The sequence below is a fragment of the Gekko japonicus genome, unplaced genomic scaffold (assembly GCF_001447785.1).
Source record: "Gekko japonicus isolate JY-2015 unplaced genomic scaffold, Gekko_japonicus_V1.1 scaffold1322, whole genome shotgun sequence".
Classification (NCBI taxonomy): domain Eukaryota; kingdom Metazoa; phylum Chordata; class Lepidosauria; order Squamata; family Gekkonidae; genus Gekko; species Gekko japonicus.
This window is the reverse complement of record NW_015172044.1, coordinates 336,408-358,041: the sequence shown is the minus strand read 5'-3', so window position 1 is coordinate 358,041 and position 21,634 is coordinate 336,408. Positions and strand designations below refer to the sequence as shown.

The following is a 21,634-nucleotide window of genomic DNA, read 5'->3' as shown; positions in this document are numbered from 1 at the left end:
CATCTTCCACTCCAGTCCACGTAAATGAATCTTAGGGAGTCTAAACATCCTATCCACTTTTTTAAAAATAATTTAAAAATATGAAAAATTTACATTAAAAATAACTTCAACAATCCCCCGGGTCCCCCTCACCCCCCCATAATTAAAAAAGGTTCATATAAGCTACTTTATAAAACAACAAGGATCTAACTGAATAAATTACTATAACTACACTCCACAGAACAGACTGTAGACCTAACATGGGGCTAATCAGAGATTTATCAGGTCCAAATTATCGGCCGTAGCAGGAATCACAGCTTGCGACTTCAGTAGGGTTGTCATTGGTGCCCAAGTATGAAACAGTCGTGATTTATAGGTGGTATGTGTTTCTCGTAGGATTTTATCAGTCAATGTAGCAATTATAAAGCAGTCCCATATCCTATTTTGCCAAGCTGAGATAGAGGGATCCCTACTATCCTTCCACTTAGCCGCGATTTCCATCTTTGCTAAGGCAAGTAGAGTCAGGACTATCTGTTTGTTTGAAGATTGTAAAATAGATTCAAGTGTTTTATGAAGTAATAATGCTTCAGGTGTTTCCGGTAGATTGAGACCTGTTATATCTTGGATGGCAGCACTAATAAATACCCAAAAGCGCCTGACTCTAGGGCATGACCACCAACAATGGAGATATCCTGCAGTACTTCCACATCCCTTCCAACATAAATTATTGTTTGTCCTGTAAATATGTGCCAGTCGCGTTGGAGTCAAATACCATCGGTTAATCAATTTCAGATATTGTAGTTGGAGTGGCAGAAATTTAATATAACCACTATAAGGTTCATTAAAGTTACTTATTAAGCTAGGCAGCTAGATGAGGAAATGGGAAGATATAGGATTACAAGATAGGGAGCGAGCACTTCTTGCTTACAGCGGTGTCCAGATTAATATCCATGTTGAGTAATTCATAACACAGCCTTAACTCTGGGAATCACAGAGGAGTCAAGAGCTCTAGTTGTCTTAAGCACAGACTAAGGAATTGATATTCCAGCAATGAGAACACCGGCTTCCAGCACTGCAGGTCATGCTAGTCTTATGGCCTCTCTATCTCTAGGGTCAGGATCTTGCAAATGGGACTAAATTTAGATGCAAGAAAAACCTCAAAGTCAGATTAGTAGCGGCCCGACTTCTTATTGCTGCCTCTTGGAAATCGGCGCTACCCCCATCGCTTCATCGCTGGCGGAATAAATGCCGGGATCGTTATGTGATGGACAAAATAGCTAACACATAGGAAACACACACACGAGGGCACTCAGGATCACAGTCCAAATTTGTACGAAAGTGGTTTGCATTAATAACCTACTTCACAGAAAATGACATTCTACCAGCACATGTCGGCTATGCCGAATGGCTTCATTTATGAGTTGCTTTTTCTTACTTTAAGGTAAAGGTTCCCTTGCTCGAAAGCCAGTCAAATCAGACTCTAGGGTTGCGGTGCTCATCTCCGTTTCAAAGCCGAAGAGCCAGCGCTGTCCGAAGGCACGCGGAACGCTGTTCCCTTCCCACCGAAGTGGTGCCTGTTTATCTACTTGCAATTTCTTGCTTTCGAACTGCTAGGTTGGCAGGAGCTGGAACTAGAGACGGGAGCTCACTCCGTCATGCGGCACTCAGGTCTCGAACTGCTGAACTACCGACCTTCCTCAGCCTGCAGTTCAGCGTCTTAACCACTTGAGCCACCGCAGCTCCTTTTCTTACTTTAGTTTGCCTTTATTTTAGGGTCTGAGCACTGTTTCCACAAGCTTGTACTTCTATCTTAATGATATTACACAATACTCACATCTTAATAGTAGGATACTAGTAGGATACAGAGTTATCAAAACATTTTAGGTGTATGTTTACACTTCGTTATAATAGTGATGAATGCGTTAATGCTTCTGCTTCCTGGTTTCTTCTGTATATTTGAGTTATCTTTGAATAATAACAATAATAATAAAGCCAGTTTAGGACAAGCCTGCATGACTGGGTCTCTCCAACATATTAGCCCCAATTCTATGAAAAGGCAATCAGATAGTGGCACTCAGCCATGTTACTGTGACAATGCTCCCTCTAAGTTATGGAATTCTGTGAGCAAAAGTTCTACTTTGTGACCTACCGGCACTAAAGTTGTGAGCAGGTGATTTGGCTACTGCATAAATTAGAAGAGGAGGAGATTGGATTTATACCCCGCCCTTCACTTGGAGTCTCAGATTGGCTTACAAACTCCTTTCCCTTCCCCTCCCCACAACAGACACCCTGTGAGGTGGGTGGGGCTGAGAGAGCTCTTGACAGAAACGGCTCTTTTTCAAGGGCAGCTTTGCCAGAGCTTGTGACTGACCCAAGGTCACACCAGCAGGTGCAAGTGGAGGAGTGGGGAATCAAACCCGGTTCTCCCAGATTAGAGTCCGCGCACTTAACCACTACACCAAACTGGCTCTGGTTTGCTCTGGAGCCCTCCTTCCTGAGCGAAGACAAAACGGTGTGAGCCGGAGGCTAAAAAACGGTGCGCTGGCTCACACTAACTCAGCTTAGAGGGAACACTGACTGTGAGCACAACTAAGTTGCTCGTATGGTAGCTCAGAGGATATCTTTCAGATCAGCAACCGTCCCACCAGCTGACGACTCAATCCTCGGCCGTTGCTTATCCTTGACTACTGAATTAAAGGAAAATGAAACAGCATGAAGTTTGAACAGTTTACATTCTGGGAAAAGTTTCCCCTTTTCTGTCATGTTTATGTATTCGTACCATCATAGAACAGAAAGGAAAAGACGAGAAAATTACGCTGCCCAGTCTCTTATCTGAGGGAGGATTCCGTCAAGCATCCATATATTACAGATCACAGTCTGGATGCACGGGTCGATTTGTCACATAAGATCCATCCCTAGTCTTGCTGGCAGCTGGGTTATACGTTTTGCAGCAGACCCACCAGCAGTATACTACAAACTAAAGATTTGGAGGGGGGGGGATGAAAACTTCAGAGCTGTCAACCCAAGCGGGAGAATTATGTCTTGTCTGAAAAGCAGAGGTCATTTCGGGGGGGATCGCAGTTCCCCCGGGTGAGGTACTGGGGGCGGGGCACATGACGAAGCCCCGCCCCCTGCTTCCGACCCTCATTCAGCCAGGAGGAGGCAGGAGAAGAGGGAGGGTAAGTTGCTTCCTCCCTGCCTCTCCCCACCCCTGCCTGCCTGGGGCCAGGGAGGGCCTTCGCGGGGCTTCCTTGCACTCCCGCCGGCCTTGCAGGTCCACCGCCGGGCCCCTCATGGGGCTCGGCAGTGGAGCTGCAAGGCCAGTGGTGGCGGCCGGGACCGTTGGGGGCGGGGTGTGTGGCCTTATGACACACTTCCGGTGATGTCAGGGGGTGTGGCCTCATGACACACTTCCGGTGATGTCAGGGGGTGTGGCATATGCTAATGAGTTGTGCTAATGAGTCCTCCTAGCTCTTTTTCTACGAAATGACCCCTGCTGAAAAGTCTTCAAGAAGCAACTATGCAGAGCAATTCCAATATCGACAGGTTTTGGATATGTTGAGAACTACACACCGTTCGCTGGTTTGAGGATACTACAGCATTTAATTCAGTGTAAAACTGATTTTACTACCACGGAAAACTAGGGAGTTTAAGACACCAGATCTGAAGTATCGGGCACGATTCTGCCCAGACTGTCCAGTTACCTCTAGAATCAATGGGACAAGCTGTGCCTAACTTCGTCCGGACAGCATCCCACTGGTCCTCTGATAACAGGTATCGAGTTCAGATCAATTTGGAGCATTTTAGAGCCACACAACACTTACTTTCAGCATCTTCCCAGTCACAGTTGTTGATTGTGCACCGACTCAGGATTTTCCATTGCTCTTACAAAACTACAACTATGATATCCAATGAGACATGACACCCTCCCCCCCCCCGCACACACATACACAGAGTTTGCAATGCCGGAGTACATCAGCAAACATCCTTTTATTACACTTGTTCAGTTGTACAGACTAACTGTAAAGCTCAATATTTCAATGAACGAAGATCAGTATAAAAGGAAGTCTGAGAGTAGGTCAACGTCAATGTGGGAAACCATTTTCCTGCCTCTTATGCTTGAAATGTTATGTAATTGGTTCCTAACAAAAGAAATGTTTTTAAAAAAACTATCAAGTTTGTCCCACTGCACTTGTTACCACCAGGATTACATGGAGGACATTACAACACAAAATTACAAGAAGGGCAGAGTTCACTAGTACAAGAATAGCCTATATGCCCATGCAAGCCTCGTAAAACTGGGGTCACACCAGCACAAGTACTACCTCTAGTCAGTTCACAAGACAGGTACAAAATGAACCCGCAGTTTCAAAAATGTACTGCATCCATGTGTAGGAAAGGCTTCTTATACCTATCAGTTCAACTTGGCATATGCCCTTCAGAGAAGTCTGTTAGTGTCTAGTTACAGCCCACAGTATATTACTGAGCAGCAGAGAAATTCTAATTTTAAATACCAGCCATTCAAAGTCTTAACATTACATTATGCACGAATCAATAACCTTCATGTGAAGATGAGTTCCTTCACTCATGTACTGTGCTAAAGAATGCTTCATTTGCTAAACTTTGAAAAATTCATTTTAATGGGAATGTTGTTTTTTTTCATTTTGCCCTGCTGAAAGCATCCATTGTTTAAAAGAAAACTATATTAGTGTCATTGTAGAAACAAAGGGAAGGCAGACTATTACCATTCAAGTATCAACTGAAAGCGAGCCAAGGTCTGAGACGCATTGTGCTTTAATCAGCAGTATTTTTAGAGATTTTATGTGGATGGAGGCAAGACGAGGCTTAGAACGCTTAGCTTATACTCACTTCACTTCAAAATAAATTTCTAAAAGTTTCAACAGATTTAGGACTGATGAGATGAAATTTAATTCAGTGTTACACATAAAAGGAAAAACCCGCATAGCTGTTTTAGGAATGTGCAACAAGTTCCTATGATAACAACTGTCATCATAGAAAAGGTGGTTTATAAACATGGACACCCTGTGCCCAAGCGTTGTTCCAGGAGGCAAGAGGAGACAACCAGCACTCTTGAACTGGAGGCCATGTCAGCTGTAGCCTCCAACCGTCCAAAGGATGACTGTGTACACTGCAGTGGCGTATCCCCATCCCCACGGTATTTAGTGCATTTAAGCGGCTCCAGAGGATCAAATGACACTCTCTGCCTTGTATAAATGGGGGGCCACGACTGAAGCACTCAGGGCCTTGGAAAGAGCAGAACACGACTCTATGGAAGAATAAGGCAAAGAACACACAACTTTGGTGGACTTGACTCTTCTACGCGTGTTAGCTTTCACTTGCTCTATTTAGCTAGTAAGACAACAAAATTAAAACTTGCTGGCCTAACGAGATGATCAGGTGGACTGAGAGGTATTTATGATGTTGTATGAAACAGGAGGCTGTTTCAAGGTCATGCACCTTTGCTTTGAGAAATAGGCAGCCGGAATCGGCAGGCTGTGCAAGGGATGCAGTCTGTCCTCTGGCTTCAACTGCAGCCCTCCGTTTATCTTGCTAACAGTGCCCCTGGTAAGTGAATGAATCAAGAGGACATGAGTGTTACACCACAGTTCATGGCAGTTGTTTCAACAGGAAAAACTCAATTGTTCTTCGCAGTGCACATAATCTCATAGAATGTGCTCCCGAGCAGTAACAGTATTCCAGACATGGGGCTCCTGGATTCCCTTTCACCTCTCCAAGCCTTTCCAGTCTCCCTTCTTGCGAGGTGAGACAAAAAAATTTTAAAAACACACTCAGATGGAGACCCCTTCCGTTGGGGGAGGGAAACTTTGCTTCTAACGTTAGCTGTAAACATCTTCTGCAAACAAGATTAGATGACATCTTTCCCAACTGGATTCTCACACACGAGAAAACACTGAAACTTACAAAATTAGGTAGGGTTAAACTTGCAAGTCACGTTACATCGACTCCAGTAAAATAATCCACTTAGCCCTTAATTTGTGGCTCAGGCTCAAAGTTTTTTCTCTCTCAGTTTATTCCCACTGGGCTCATCTGCCAAAGCAGAAAGTCTGTCACCGTTGCTCAGACACTTGTCAGTCCTGTATTTGTGTTCTTGCTTCTGCCTTCTTATCTCTTTGTACCGCAAGGTGATGTCACTGGAAAGGAAACAAAAGCATTTTACTGGTAGAGGTCTCAAGTCATTCTGCTTTTAGTCTACAAAAAGAAATATCGACTGCCAGGGGTCGTTTCCTAGAAAAAAAAGGTGCAGGAGCCCATTAGCATAACTAATTTGCATACACCACACCCCCTGACATCACCGGAAGTGTGTCAGAAGGCAACACCCACCGCTCAGGCTCCACTGGACTGTTTTGGATTGCTAGCTATGGGGGGGGGGTGGAATATGCAGATCTGTCCTCACAGAGGAGGATGAGAAGGCGCTTGTAACCGAAGGGGGGGCGGGGGGGGGGGGGCTCTGCAACTTACCTGGCTGCTTCTTGCTCTGACTGAGGGCTGGTGGGACCAGGGGGTGGGGCTTGTTGCATGTGCCCGCCCCCTGGGCTCTTCACTGCCGGAGCTGTGCTCCTGTGCGCTCCTGCAGGAAATGACCCATCTACTGCACTTTTAAGCACTGCACTTTTATTTCCCTGGACCAGGAAATATACACTGATTCTATCCACAAACACTAAACATTTCCCAATTCTAAAGATGATAGCTACAGCTAAGGCAAATAATCTAGAGGTGGCAGACAGCTCACTTCCTGAGTTTCCCCCACCCTGGATCACAGGGGAAGAGCCACTATGCATACCACCTCTATTGGGGATGACAAAGACGCTGAGAGCAGCCGCTATCTATTAGCTCTGCCCTGTTTCTCCAGAGTGTGGTCCTAATGACAGCCACTCCCCCTCTTCCCTGGGCTTTCTAGAAGCATCTTGGCTGGCCACTTTTTGAATCAGTGTGCTGGACAAGACGGACCCTTGTGTCAGGCTTCCCCACAGCATCAATGAAGTACACTCTTGTAGAAAGGTTTTACTTTATTTGAAGCTATAGGTGCATGTACAGAATCACTGTTAGGAATGAGGGAAAAGCAATGAGCATGATAGGTTATAGTACATTCAAACAGCTGAGGCCCAATTGCGGGACTTCCCCCATGCGCCATCGGGCCTGGGAGCAAACGCTTCTAGTTGGCAAAACATATCTCCTTCCCACGACTCTCCGTGAGATCACCCGAGCAACTATCTAGCAACGAACCACCTGTGGCCTTGAGAGATATACACGTTCCAGCAGCTAAGCAATTAAGCGCATCAACACGTCTACATATGAACCCGAAAGCAAGTAAGCGCATACATGTGAAATTCAGAATAAAATAAATTTGGCAGCTTGCTGACACCTTGTAAAGAACTGAACACTGGGTCTGACCCAGAAGATTTTTTTTTGGCTCCTGCTTACCGAATGAAGAAGCGCCACGCTGTCCATATGAGCACAAGCATGATCCCAAGGATCCAGCACTGAGTGATGTAGAAAGGAAGTGACAACGTTAAGGTGTAGGGATCATATTTTACGACAATGAGGAGCTCCGTGACCGTGATCGCAGCCACCAGCCAGGCCTGCTGACCCAACTTCTTATGGAACTTCCTGCAATAAAACGACAGCCTTAGCATACAGGCACCGTACATTCTATATTCAAAGCGGTCTTTACAAAGCAGAAACAGAATACGCAATATTCCAAAAACCGTGGATGTAAAACTAAGCTACTCTTCTGGGAAATGTCTACCATTACATGGCCCATGTTATCCGAATGTGTTTCAGATGTTTTTCTTTACCATGGTGGAAATAAACGGGTTGCTTACCTGTAACTGATGATCTTCCAGTGGTCATCTGTGCAGTCACACGCCTGGGTTCTGCACCTGTCCTCGAACCCGACCTCAGAGAACGACAAGAGCTAGCCTCTGGCTTCAGCGCGTTTTCTTCCCACACTCTGGGGAGCAGGCATCTACTGCACACGCCTGGAGCAGGGAAAGAAACGCACTCCCACTCAGTTTCTTCCAGCCGCCGCTGGCAAGCCCCAGCAAGTAAATTAGACTAGTGAGAGATGCCAGCAGTGGGGAAGGCTGTGTTGGCGTGTGGGACTGTACAGATGACCACTCGAGGATCATCAGTTACAGGTAAGCGACCCCTTTATCTTCTTTGTGGTCTTTGTGCAGTCCCACACCTGGGTGATTCGTGAGCTCTAACACATGGATGGAAGGTGCTAGCAACTCAACAGTGTAGTACCAATAGTAACGAGAAAACATAGAATCATAGAATGTTAGAGTTGGAAGGGACCTTGCAGGTCATCTAGTCCAACCCCCTGCACTCTGCAGGAGCATAGCTGAAAGATAGCCCTACAACATACCCAAAAGATGGTCGTCCAGCCTCCACTTGAAAACGTCCAGCGAAGGAGCATCCACCACCTCCCGAGGCGGTCTGTTCCACTGCTCAACCACTCTTACAGTTAGGAAGTTTCTCCTGATACTTAGCTCGTAACAACTCCCTTGTAATTTCCACCCATTAGATCTAGTCTTGCAATCCAGAGCAAGAGAGAATAGATCCGCTCCCTCTTCTACATGACAGCCCTTCAAATACTTGAAGACTGCAATCATGTCCCCTCTAAGCCTTCTCTTTCCCAGGCTAAACATACCCAGCTCTTTCAGCCTTTCCTCATAAGACTTGGACACGGTCGAGCTTGTCAACAACCTTCCTAAAATGTGGCACCCAAAACATACAGGAGTGTTACCTGCGGGACCTACCCGAGTAGCTGGAGGACAGCAGGCATGTAGCACCGGTTGCCTGAAGGACCCATCTTGTCTGGCTCTGGCTTCAAGGGCACAATGTGTCCCAAAAGAAGTCTGTGAGGACCAGGTAGCAGCAGCACAAATGTCCTCCAGAGGAACACCTTGAAGAAAGGCCGACAACATGGAGACGGCTCACGTCGAGTGGGCTTTCAGGAGAACTGGTAAAGGTTGCTTCGCCAGTTCATTTGTTGTTGTTCAGTTGCACAGTCGGGTCCGACTCTTCGCGACCCCATGGACAAGATCTCGCCAGGCCTTCCGGTCTTCCGCCGTCCCCTGAAGTTGGCTCAATTTCATGTTGGTTGCATCTATGACACTGTCTAACCATTTCATCCTTTGCCGTCCCCGTCTTCTTTGACCGTCAATCTTTCCCAGCATCAGGGTCTTCTCCAGTGAGTGCTCCCTTCTCATTTGGTGGCCAAAGTGTTTGAGCTTCAGTTTCATTCTCTGGCCTTCCAGGGAACAGTCAGGGTTGATTTCTTTTAGGATGGACTGATTTGATCTCCTTGCAGTCCAAGGGACTCTCAAGAGTCTTCTCCAGCACCATAGGTCAAAAGAATCTATTCTTCGGTGCTCAGCCTTCCTTATAGTCCAACTCTCGCAATCATACATGACTACTGGGAATACCATTGCTTTGACCATGCAGACTTTTGTTGGCAGGGGGATGTCTCTACTTTTTATCATGCTGTTTAGGTTCGCCATCGCTTTCCTCCCAAGGAGCAGGCGTCTTTTAATTTCATGGCTGCTGTCACAGTCTGTGGTGATCTGGGATCCCAGGAACGGGAAGTCTGCCACTACTTCCACGACTTCCCCTTCTATTTGCCAGGAAGTGATGGGGCCAGTTCATAGCAGAGTGAAATAGTTGAGGTTATCCACCTCGCAAGCCATCGAGGGAACATCTTCTGCCCCCGGCAAGGCTTACCACAGGCTACAAATAAGCGACAGTCCTTCCGGACGGGAGCAGTCCTGGAAAGATAGAAAGAAAGTGCTCTGTGGACATCCAGGGTGTGAAGAGCCCTCTGACCATCATCGACGTGATCAGCAAAAAACCACGGGCAGCACCACAGGTTGAGAAAGGTGAAATGGTGGCACTACTGTAGGCAAGAAAGGAGGATCAGCTTGCAGAACCACCTTATCCTTAGGGGAGATGGTGTATAGCGGGCTGGCACGCAAAGCACAAAGGTCACTTGCCCTCTTAGCAGATGTAACAGCTACCGAGAACGCCATCTTTCAGGAAAGAAGATGCACGGGCACAGCCACCAGAGGCTCAAATGGTTTACCCTTACGTTGGGGGGAAATGAGAGACAGGCTCCATGCCGGAACTATAGGTATAACAGGAGGGTACAATTTCAACATGCCCTTCAGGAACAAATTTGAAACAGGGTGGGAGAAAATGGTTCTTCCCTCAACAGGATTATGAACAATGGAAATTGCAGACGGATGCACCTTCAGTGAAGAGCAGCCACGCCCCGAGTCATGAAGAGAGACCAAACAGGAGGTGATGATGATGATGATGGGCAGAGGAGCCGTTCAGGGGCACACCTCGCTGTCAGCAGTACAGGAAACCAAACGCCGCCATTTTGCCTGATAAGAACGACGGGCAGTCGGCTTTTGGGCCTTCAGAAGAACGTGTTGGACCTTTGGTGGAAAAGTCAGGCTGAGATCCGCCAAGCAGTCAGCTTGGAGGCTGGGATGGTGGTGGAGAACCTGGCCTTGATGTTGAGAAGGAAGATCCGGCACTGGCAGAAGATGACTGTACGTGGCACAAGACAGTTGTAGAAGACTTGCAAACCAAGGCTATCTTGGCCACCAGGGTGTTATCAGGATGCAGTCCGAGTGGTCTTGGATGATTTTCTGAACTGTCCTGGTGATGAGAGGGGGGGGGGGACATGTAAAGGAGATACCCCACCCACCGAAGCAGAAAAGCATCCCCCTGTGAGGACCCCGTTGGGGGGCCTCGACTGTAGAAAATTGGGCATTTCAGATTGTTCAAATTGGCAAAGACATCTACCTTGGGGTGCCCAAAGTCGTGAAAGATGGACCGCAGATAGATGGGATTTAGCGACCACTACTGTTCATTGGTCTGCGGCTGAGAGAATCCACCTGAGAATTCTGTCTGCCCGGCAGGTGAACAGCCATAAGATGGATGCCGACCTCGACACCACTGCCACAGGGCTAGAACTCTTCTACAGAGCTTGACAGGCACCATCCCTCCCTGCTTGTTGATGTAGTAAACTGTGGCCATGCATGGAGGCCATGTTGTCTGAGGTGTTCTGAACATGGAGGCCTTGCAGGGAGGGTAGGAAGGATTGAAGAGCACTATGAACTCCAGGCAGTTGATGTGTAGGGTCCGTTCCGACCTGGACCATTGCCCTTGAGCTGTGAGTGCTCTGCAGTGGGCTTCTCAACTCCACAAGGAAGTATCGTGGTGAGAATAGCACTTGGAGGAGGGAGTTTGAAAGGCATCCCCTCCCAGCAGGTTTCCCTCTAGGATCCACCAGGAAAGACTTAGGCAGACATTGGGGGGGATGGTAAGAAGGGTTGACTCATGTTGGCACATAGGGTTGAATGCATGGATGAACCACAGTTGAAGAGGCTGCATGTGAAATCTGGCAAACAGTATCACTGAGGTGGTCACGGCCATCATCCCCAAGAGGCACTGAAAGATCAGAGCCGGTTGCATGGGTGGAGATATCACGTCCAGTGCTAGAGAGCAAAGAGTGGAGGCTTTGTCCATAGGGAGAAAAGTGCAAATATGAGCCCCTATGAACTGCAAGTCCTGAACGGGGGTCAGATGGGACTTGGCGGGATTCACACAAAGGCCCAAGGAGGTCAAGAGTTGGAGGGTGATGGATGTATCTCAATGAAGTTGATGCGGGGAGTGGGCGACAAGCAGTCGATTGTCAATGCAGGGGAAAATGGTAACCTCTTGTTGTCAAAGGGTTGCTGCACTTCGTGAAGACCCTTGGTGCCATTGACAGGCCGAAGGCGAGCATCTGGTACTGGTAGTGGTTGTATCCTACTGTGAATCTCAGGAAGCGACGATGTTGCGGTCGGATGGTGATGTGAAAGTAGGCATCCTGGAGGTTGAGGGATGCCAGCCAAGCATTGTTGGGAAGCAGTGGGAGGATAGCCTGCAGGGTGATAATCTGGAATTTTTTTGTCTGGGATGTAGCAATTGAGTTGCAGCAGGTCCATATTGGGATGTTTGCCCCCATCCTGTTTCTGAACAATGATGTATTGGGAATAGAATCCTTTGTGATGTTTAAATGGTGGAACATTCTCTATGGCTCCTTTGGTAAAGGAGAGTTTGGACTTCTTCATGAAGGAAACTGGAGAGGGATGTTGCCACAAAATGATGGACCTGCGGGGTTGAAACAAACTCGACAGCGTATCCTATGCAGATGATGGTGAGGACCCAGGCATCAGTGGTGATGGACTCCCAGGCTGAAGGACATAGCCTTGTGCCCAGAGGTGGAGTAACAGACGGCAGATGAGGAGGATTGGAGTATAGGACAAAGTCAAAGAGACTGTTTTGGTCAAGGTGTCACCTTCTTGGAAGGAGGAGCCCTGGGCTTGTAGTGGTACAACTGTTTAGCTGGGGGAGCCTTGCGTTTCCTATAGTCCAACTGACAAGGGGACCGAGAACGCTTGAAAGAGCTTTGTTTCCAAGATTTTTACTTGGAGTCTCATGGCTGATATAATTGTGAGACGCCCAACCTTTGTGCCCTCATCTGGCTATCATTCACACTCATGAGGATCTCATCCATGGTGGCATGGAAGAGGACCTCCCCATCAAAGGGTATATCCTCCACCTTGGACTTCACGTCAGGTTGTAAGGTGGTGGAACGTAACCAGGCATGCCTCTGAAGGGTGATGGAAGTGGCCAGAGCCTTCGATGAGCAAGACACTGCATGTCTAAGAGTGTTGATCTGCTGTTTCGCCAGTCTGGACAACTCATTGACCAAGGTGGTGGCAGTCTACTGAGAGGTCTCTGGCAGTTCGGTCACCAAGGTGGAGAGTTGACTAGTCAAGTGAAAAGAGTAGGCAGAGAAATATGCCAGGTAGTTATGAATCTTGGCTGTAGCCATGGTAAAGAGTACTTTTTTCACCCTAGGGCGTCCAATTTCAGACCCTCACGGTCTGGGGGTGCAGGATGTTGGACTTGCTTGGATTTTGAGGCTGAGTGCACTATGACGGTGTTCGGAACCAGGTGAGAGAACAGAAATTTTGAATCCAGTGGTTGGACTCAATAGAGGGAGTTGAAGCCTTTGAGGCCAGTGGAATAGAAGCAGGTTGTCCCATGCCTCACGGAGAGCCTCTAGGTGAACCGGGAGCATGGGAGGCAAGGATGTAGGTGGAAGGTCAGATTGCACTAGCTTGTGCACCAGGTCTGTGACCATCAGTGCATCGCTGGTAAGTTGAACATTCAGGGCAGTAGCCATATGAATAACCAGTTTAAGGCCTTGGAGCCCTCTGACAGTGAGAGGCAACAAGGGCGGCTAACGTCTGAATCCAGAGAGATATGGAGTGTATCATCTGCTTCCGAGTCTGAGCCCTCAGACTTAATGTCTGACGGTTCTGAGGTGGAGGCTGGGGAACTGAGATGGTCATCCGGTGGGACAGTAGGTACCGGAGTCGGCTGGACAACCATTGTGTTGGAAAGCAAGTCAACCAGAGGCCGGGGGGGGGGAGTGATGGTGGAGATCAAGGAGCCACAGGCAACTTGATGATGATGGGGGCATCTGGAGGACCCAAGATTAGAGGCTGCGGGACTCGAGGGAGGCAAACTATCAAGTCCTCTGATCTGCGGGGCGAGCGAAGCCACGAGTATCAATCTCAGCTGTGGTATGAAGGGTGAGACGGGGAGGTGTAACGCTCCAAGTAGGGTTGAGGAAAGTGCTCACGTGGCGAAGGAGAGCATGAGTCTGAAGAGTATCTAGGGTAGCCCTCGTAGGATATAGCCTAGGAAGCTGGAGCGTAGTAGAGACGCTGTCTGCTTCGGATAGAGAACAGCTTCAAGAGAAGCGACGGTGAGATGATAAACGTGGTAATTTGGCAGGTTGTGAATTCAAGAAAGTCCGATGGAAAGTAGCTGAAGACTGATGGCAATCTGGATGGAACATGCACTACTTGCATGAGGGGGGCGGCCACGGTAGACGGAGTCAAAGACAAGTTCAGAGCAGAGGTGGAGTCCTGCAGACCAGTAGTTGTCTCCGAAGGTGGTACAGAAGCTGGAACATTCGTCGGGATTGAAGTGGGTGTTGGTACCGATTGGTCCTTCGGCTTGTGAGATTTCTTCAGTTCTGGTGTGTCGGGGTGAAACCGAGAGCACCTTAGGCTGTTTGCCAGTCTTACGTTTCGCTGCCATCAAGGCCAAGGGGGTTGTCAACTTACCCGGACATCCCCTCTGGGCTGCGGAAGACGGCGAGGCTCTGGAGTTTGAAGACTGTGAGATCACCAGTCGAAGAGAGGTCTCAGGGAGGTGGTTCTTCAGTCTTGCAGCTCTATATTTTTGAGCTTGTTTGGTAAAGCTGCTGCAATGAGCACAGGAGTTGGGCTTGTGAATTTTGCCCAGGCAAAAAAAGGTACAAGGAATGCCCATCAGTAGTAGGGGTTTCCCCCTCACAATCTCCTCAGCATTTAAAGCAAGTCTTCCCTTCCATGCTCCATGCCGGGGGTCCAGGGGGCAGGGAGGAGCAAGACAGTCCAAGATGAAGAGGGAAAACTCACAGAACGTCCTTTTCTTTATAGAAGGAAGATCACAATAGAAAAGCAAATATAAATGAAGACAAGGACGAGGAGAGGGAGAGGCCTAAGAAGCAGCTCAAAGTGGGGGGACGCAGCGAGGTCGGTCTGATCAGTGCGGCGGTCGGGAAGAAACTGAGTGGGAGGGTGTTTCCTTCCCCGCTCCAGGCATGCGCAGTAGATGCCTGCTCCCCAGAGTGTGGGAAGAAAATGCGCCAAAGCCAGAGGTACAAGAAGGTGTAGTTGTAGTTCTCCAAGGTCGGGTTCGAGCACAGGCGCAGAACCCAGGTGTGGGACTGCAAAGAGACCACAAAGAAGATCCAAAAGACTATTTCAGGGAGCTAGCATTCAAGCTGTGCAGTTCCAGGAGCACCTGAGGGCAGGTATACCACCGTAGAGTTAATAATAATGGTGCCAGACAGCAACACCAGGGGGAAGGGCTTTGGCCTTTTTTGTCAGTCCGGTGATGCTTATTTTTCATCGTACGTACACATTATCTAGTCCATACTGTGTTTCAGATCACAGAGCCCTTATTTGGGGTTCTACAGAAGTAAAGGGGAGTCTATTGAGAACCCATCTGGCTGGTTCTTAGACCACAGAATGCAGTATTAGGATCTGGCCTCAAAATATCAATTCAGGGTTTTTAAAGATTCTGTATAGAACCTTTTTATAAAGATTGCTTTGATCACATTTTGAATGTATCCTTATTAACTAAATTAACATATTACCAAAGAAGAGAAATCATTTAAAATGTACAGATAAGTTTTATAAACACTGGGCACTTTTTAGTATGTAATGGAATAAAATGTTAAAGATAAAACATCTCCTTTCGCTTTCAATAAACTGTTGTAATCGCGTTCTTCCCCCCCCCCTATGTATTAAGCTATTATGTAATGCACGCAATAAACAAGAATCTGTACAGCCATAAATATACCTTGAAAAAAGAAACTAAGTAGCCTTTTCAGAACTTTGCAAACCTCATGGCTAAGCCAGAGGCCATGGGAGTATCCACAAGCAGTTATTAACATATGAAGTGAGGATGAATGTGCTTCTTTTTTTAAAGTGCAGGGGAGATGTAAACCCTGCTATTTCCTCCATCTTACTCTGGCACAACATTACAAGAAGTATTTGCATCCAGGCCAACTACAATACTAGAAGACAGCAGGGCCAGGAGAAAAATGGTTCAAGCAATGGTGTACAGAGATTTGCGGTGTGCGCGCACGTGCTCATGTGCACAAGGTTTATACAGAGATTTGCGGTGTGCGCGCACGTGCACAAGGTTTTGCTAGCCCCATACTCCCACTTTTCATGTGGTCGGACACAATCTGTTCTATGTTTGAAAACAAAAAGGCTACAGGTTTTTTAGCTGCTGCCGCTCTCTCCATTGCTCTGGCTATCCCTTGATACACACACACAGTTGCAATAGCCCCCAGCAGTTCCAAAAATAAAACAGAAGCAATTATTCTACTTGAACAAGAAGACTGGCTTACGGGTCATCCATGAAGTCATAGATTTCTCTCATGGCTACACCGCCCACATTCACAAAAAAGACAAGTCGTAGTAGGACCAAGTAGTGTTCTGGAGGCATCCAGAGGACAAACTTCAAGTAAAAAGTGTTCAACTCTGCCAATAAAAACTGACAGACATAGAACTGAATCATTTAACTTCAGGAAACTTTCAATCATTCAAATTTAATGCACCATAATTTTGGAAAGCATAGACATTAGAAGTGTTTTTGTATCATGAACAAAAAGGCCCCGCAAATATGTGGGCTTGGATCCCGCCCAGAATTTTCACAAGTGCAGAAGGGGCAATTTTATGGATTTCTCCCCTCCTCCAGGAAACTGTCCCCCTAAACTATTCTTGAGGCGGGGGGGGGGGATTCCCAAGGATCAGCTGCTATGGGAAGGAGAAATCACAAAAACTGCACACCTCCTCGCATCCAGAGAAAGTGGAATCCAAGCAACAATGGAGCCATTGAGATATGGAAACAGCCAGATCTATTTGTTCGAACCTGTTTGGCCATTGAAAATATTTTATAATTCCAAAGTACTTTATTCAAGTGATTAAGGCAGCATTTAAAAAGACACACTTTAGATCAGTGTTCACAAAACAAGTGTGGAGCCCATTGGCAGGGAAGGCACAAGTTTCCCCCAGACCCTTTTACTAAATGTAAATGCTCACAATTTATTAAATGCAGAATGTCAAAACATCCACCTTTGTTAAACAGTATAAAGTCAACAGTCGTGATAGTCTGACTCACAATCAAACAGTCATAAGACTTATAAAGAATGCTGTTTATGTATTGCAATCTAAAGCACTATAACATGATACACAACGTCGTCTCCGGATTACATAACAACGTTTCAAAAAATGAATCTTCTTCAGGAGATATTATAGCTCTCAGTTTCATAAAAGTTTCATAAAGCTCTCAGTTTCATAAATGTTAGACAACAAGTCTTAAGAATATTAAATTCAGATAGGACGCTGATCTCAATTAACATTCAGGCTCAAAATATGCTGCTATGTTTCTACTGGATCCACTGAGAGCTTTGGCACCACTATAATATCTCCTGAAGAAGATTCATTTTTTGAAACGTTGTTATGTAATCCAGAGACGACGTTGTGTATCATGTTATAGTGCTTTAGACTGCAATACATAAACAGCATTCTTTATAAGTCTTATGACTGTTTGATTGTGGGTCAGACTATCACGACTGTTGGCTTTATACTTGTTTAACTGATTGGGTCGTGTGTGTCCAGATTTTTTTAAAATATCCACCTTTCCCAGAACCCTGTTACAAACCAAGTTGTGTTTATGTTCCCTTTGTGTTGCCCCACTCACAAAAGAAACAAACAAATTTGGGAAAGCAGGATGCTTTTTGGTTTCCAAGGACTGTATCATCAGGAAATGGACTTGTAAGACCCCTTCCCACTTTTTTTGTTTGACTGGCTTGCTTTGGGGATGAAGGAAGGAATGGTTCCAAATAAACCATGTCTCTTCCTATATCTAAATTTAGGCTCAGAAGCTGTTTTTATGATCTTAGGTTGTTTGCTATGGAAAACTGAAAACCTGTATTTATGTTATTAAAAAGGCAAAATGTAGTTTTGGTGTAGTTACATTAATTTTTTGCAGCTGTAAGAAAGTAAAGGGTCCTTACTACAAACATAATACCACAGACTGCTAGCCATCTGCGAAGGCTGGATGCTGGCTTCCACTCAAATTTAACCCAACTGTATGGTGTGAATTGGAAGGCAATTCTCTTCATTTTACCTCTGCAGGGAAAAACAAACCAAATATCCTATGATGAAGTCTTGTGATTTGATATGTGTAGCACATTTTAATTATTTTTATTTCGGTTATCTACTGAAATTGGCAAATTTGTAATTGCAAGTCACCCACCTACTTAGTATACATGAAAAACAATTGGTTGTAACCTAAATCTAACTGGGGGAAAATATATTAGCATATCAGGACTTCAAAACTCTTACATGTTTCCACTTTATGATTTTTATTATTTAACATACTTATAAGTGGGAATGTTCCAAAGCCCTTGCCATTTATATGTTTTCAAGGAAAGCCACCCTAAAGTCTTCATTCCACAGTAAATGCCAAGTCCATTGCATAAGAGTACATCCATAATCCACTGAAAGAAAAAAGGGAAATACACTTAATTACCACAACCTCAGTGATGCAGCAATAGCAGCACTGTGGATTCACTTGCACATGCTCTTATAATCCAGTTATTCTAGAGCAGATTGCACAATACTGAGATGTGCATATAACATTACAGATAACTTCAAAAATCACTCGACACCAGTCCTTGGATAGGAGGAAAAGATTCTTTATATTCATCCATATACAGAAAAGACTCTGTTGAACACTGAGATTCTGTACTGAAACTACTGAACTCTCCAATACCAAGACTGTTCCACAAAACCTGTTCACCCACCCTCTTATCAGTTAAATCCTTTGGCATTAGTTTGGCTTATTTTTTGCTATAACAGTTAAGGAATTTATTTGATGGTCCTATATTAACTTGCCCAACGTCCTATATTAACTTGCTACAGTACTTGTATAAAATCTTAAGGTGTGGACTTGTGACCACCTCACTGACACTTCCCTCTAAAATGTTCCAGTGTCTCATACTGGGTCTACCACCTCCCCAGTCACTGCTGGATAAACTCTGTTCTTTCCCGTGGCGTGCAACTTTTGCTTCAGCTATTTTGGCATTGCTTCCTCCTTTTTAATTCTTCAGCAGAAAAATGCACCGTTTAAAAAAAGTAAATAGCTTTAAATGTTGCCAGATTTCTCATATAACAGGTAACCCATCATTTACCCTGTAAGAATAAATATAACTCTTATCAAGAACCCATAAATAACCAGGTGAGTTTTCCCCCATGTATGGCAAACTTCTAAGGTTGCTAACAGGCCTGGGAAAAAATGTCCTGTCTTTAATAGAAGTTTAGTGGGTGGAAATAGGCAACCGAGAAGGCTTTCTCAGGGTATGGAAGCAAATATCACCTGGTAAACAGCATTAATTATGCCTCTATTAAAGGGACAGGACATTTATCTCCAGGCCTGTTAGCAACCCTATTAACTAGCAAATTCAAGTGGAGTGTCTTTCTGCTTCCATACTTCCAGCACATTTAAGTTTGCCAAATTACAAAAACTTTCTGTAGTGAAAGCTATTACAATTGCTCTTTAGACTGTAAGGGTTAAATAATTACTCCCCCTTTCCCCAAGGTACTCAGATTGAATTAGTAATTAAATGCCCTGCAGCAGGTTGCCAATGGAGCAATTTGAGCCACTGGGTTGGATCCAGCAAGAATTTCTGCAGATGGAATGGACTTTTGCCTGCTGCACTGCTCCCCTACCTCCATCTTCCCCCATTGCAGACCAACTGATCTGCAAAATGTTATTCTTGCAGGACAAGGAATTACCCAGGAACATGATGGAAGCTTGAGGTGTACAGTTGGAAGGGGGATATTAGCAAAAAATCATCCCCCAGACACACACACACACACCCCTTCCATTTGCAGAACTGCTCTATAGAATCCAACCCACAACGCCATCTTGAACGTGTTTCTTTACAGGGATAGTACTCACATGGTCCCACCAACATTCACTGAAGTTTGGAAGCTGATGTTCTAGACTGTACTCCAGAAATTCAAACATTACACTGATGATCATACACATCCACCAGTCACGAATCATAAGTGTCTGAACACAAAAAGCATTCAATTAATCCTGCTGATTACTTCAAAATTTGGTTATTTAAACCCATGAAAAACACAAGAAGTAGACATCTGCTCTTCACCCATTTGAAGTCAGCTGCATGACTGAAACAGCACTATTGGTGTTGGTTGATCTCCAATAATAGCTCAATAAGGGCAATTCATTACTGCTGCTATCATTAGACTTATCAGCAGTGTTTGATAAAGTTGGCCACATTATGATGGCTCAATATCCATCAATGCCGGTGATGAAAGGGACATTTACGGTCCCTATATCCAACTCTATGTGTTGCTTATATATGTGAGTTAGTGTCGTAATAGCTTAGAAGCAAGCTGTTTCATATGTAACAATTTAATTGCACACATACTAAAGTATTTTAACTATAACTGGGAATAGATATAAGGTGCTCAACTATTTTAAATTCTATGCATCAGAGGTGAGAACACATTAACTGTGAGAATAGACAAGTTAACTGAATGCTATTTAGGAAAGAAATTAAACGATCAAGTATGGTGAGAGAGAGTTTAAATTGGACAAACACATTTTAAATTTTTTTACAGATGACCTTGCCTTACATAATTGATTCTGAACATTGGCAACATTGAAAAAGAGACCATTAGGCTTTCAAAACCAACTATAGCTGAAAGGACCAATTTTTACCTTTATATACCAGCCAAGGAAATGAGCAGGAACAAAGCCATCCAGTTTGTCCTATAATTCAAGCAGAGAAATTAGGTTACACAGACTAGTCCCTATATCCTCAAGTAAAATAAATTTTAATTTAAGAGATTTAACAGGGACCAATATAATTGCAAGCGTGGAATATCTGCAGTAGTAGTTACAAGCTGCCAAAAATAATCAATATCATTTAAGAATAATAAAACGTCCTGTAAATCATGAAGATAGTCAGCAATGATAAATAAGACAAGCTTTCAGATCTCTTAGGCCAATGGTATCCTCAGCTAAATGGTTTTCTCATACTAAATTTGTGGATGGAATTCCTAACTTTCTTATACTGAGGTTTATTCTCCACAAAACAGGCATGTTCCAGCCAGCAGTAAACACTTTGAAGTCCCTTTGATTTCAATGTGAGTTAATCACACATGCTTAAACTTCCTTTCCACTGAGGTGGTACTACAAAATGCTCAACTTTGGCTAAATCACACCATGCTTTATGAATGCAGAGCCTAAACACTGTGTAAATTCCTACAGTCCTGGATACAATGAGCCTATGTTTTGATTTGCTAGTGTTTAGGTTTTTGCCTTTTTACTTCAAACTGCATATTAAAATTCAGGCACACCTTCTGAATCCCAGATAACAAACGCGATGGACGGGGGCAAATAGGCCAGGACATCTGTGAAGATTCACCAGCTCTGAGGTGGCGCCAAGGCCGGTGATAGCTTTAGTTGGCCAGATAAAGTTCATCTTTACAGCAAGGGTGAAGATGTGGCATTTCTTTGATATATTAATGCCTTTTCTATTGGCTAAGCAGGTTCTGGTGGGCTTTGTGTTGCAGAAACCAAGGTCTAGTCAGGGCTCTTTTTGTAGAAAAAGCCCAGCAGGAACCCATTAGCATAATAGGCCACACCCAACAGCAGAAACTCATTAGCATATTAGGCTACGCCCCTGCCAGCACAGCTCATTAGCACATTAGGCCGCACTCCCACGTTACCAGAAGTGTGCTCATCCAGCCACACCCACCTTTTGCTTCTTATTCTGTTTACCTTGTTTGTTGTCAAAACCCAGGGCTTTTTTTGTAGAAGGAACTCCTTTGCATGTTAGGCCACACACCCCTAATGCAGCCAATCCTAATGAATTTCT

The 21,634-nt window shown here is 45.2% G+C and overlaps 1 protein-coding gene across 1 annotated transcript in view; it reads right to left on the bottom strand.

Moving 5' to 3' along the window:
• Nucleotides 1-3,949: 3,949 nt before the first annotated feature.
• Nucleotides 3,950-21,634, bottom strand: part of PTDSS2 (phosphatidylserine synthase 2) — a 44,920-nt gene continuing 27,235 nt past the window's right edge. Inside the window, exons 7-13 of the mRNA XM_015420702.1 lie at nt 20,473-20,523; nt 19,684-19,797; nt 18,102-18,220; nt 17,735-17,849; nt 16,064-16,209; nt 7,444-7,629; nt 3,950-6,152 (exon numbers count right to left, since the gene is read on the bottom strand). Coding sequence (XP_015276188.1) covers nt 6,008-6,152; nt 7,444-7,629; nt 16,064-16,209; nt 17,735-17,849; nt 18,102-18,220; nt 19,684-19,797; nt 20,473-20,523 — 876 coding nt within the window. The 3' untranslated portion in view covers nt 3,950-6,007. The remainder of the gene's footprint in view (nt 6,153-7,443; nt 7,630-16,063; nt 16,210-17,734; nt 17,850-18,101; nt 18,221-19,683; nt 19,798-20,472; nt 20,524-21,634) is intronic.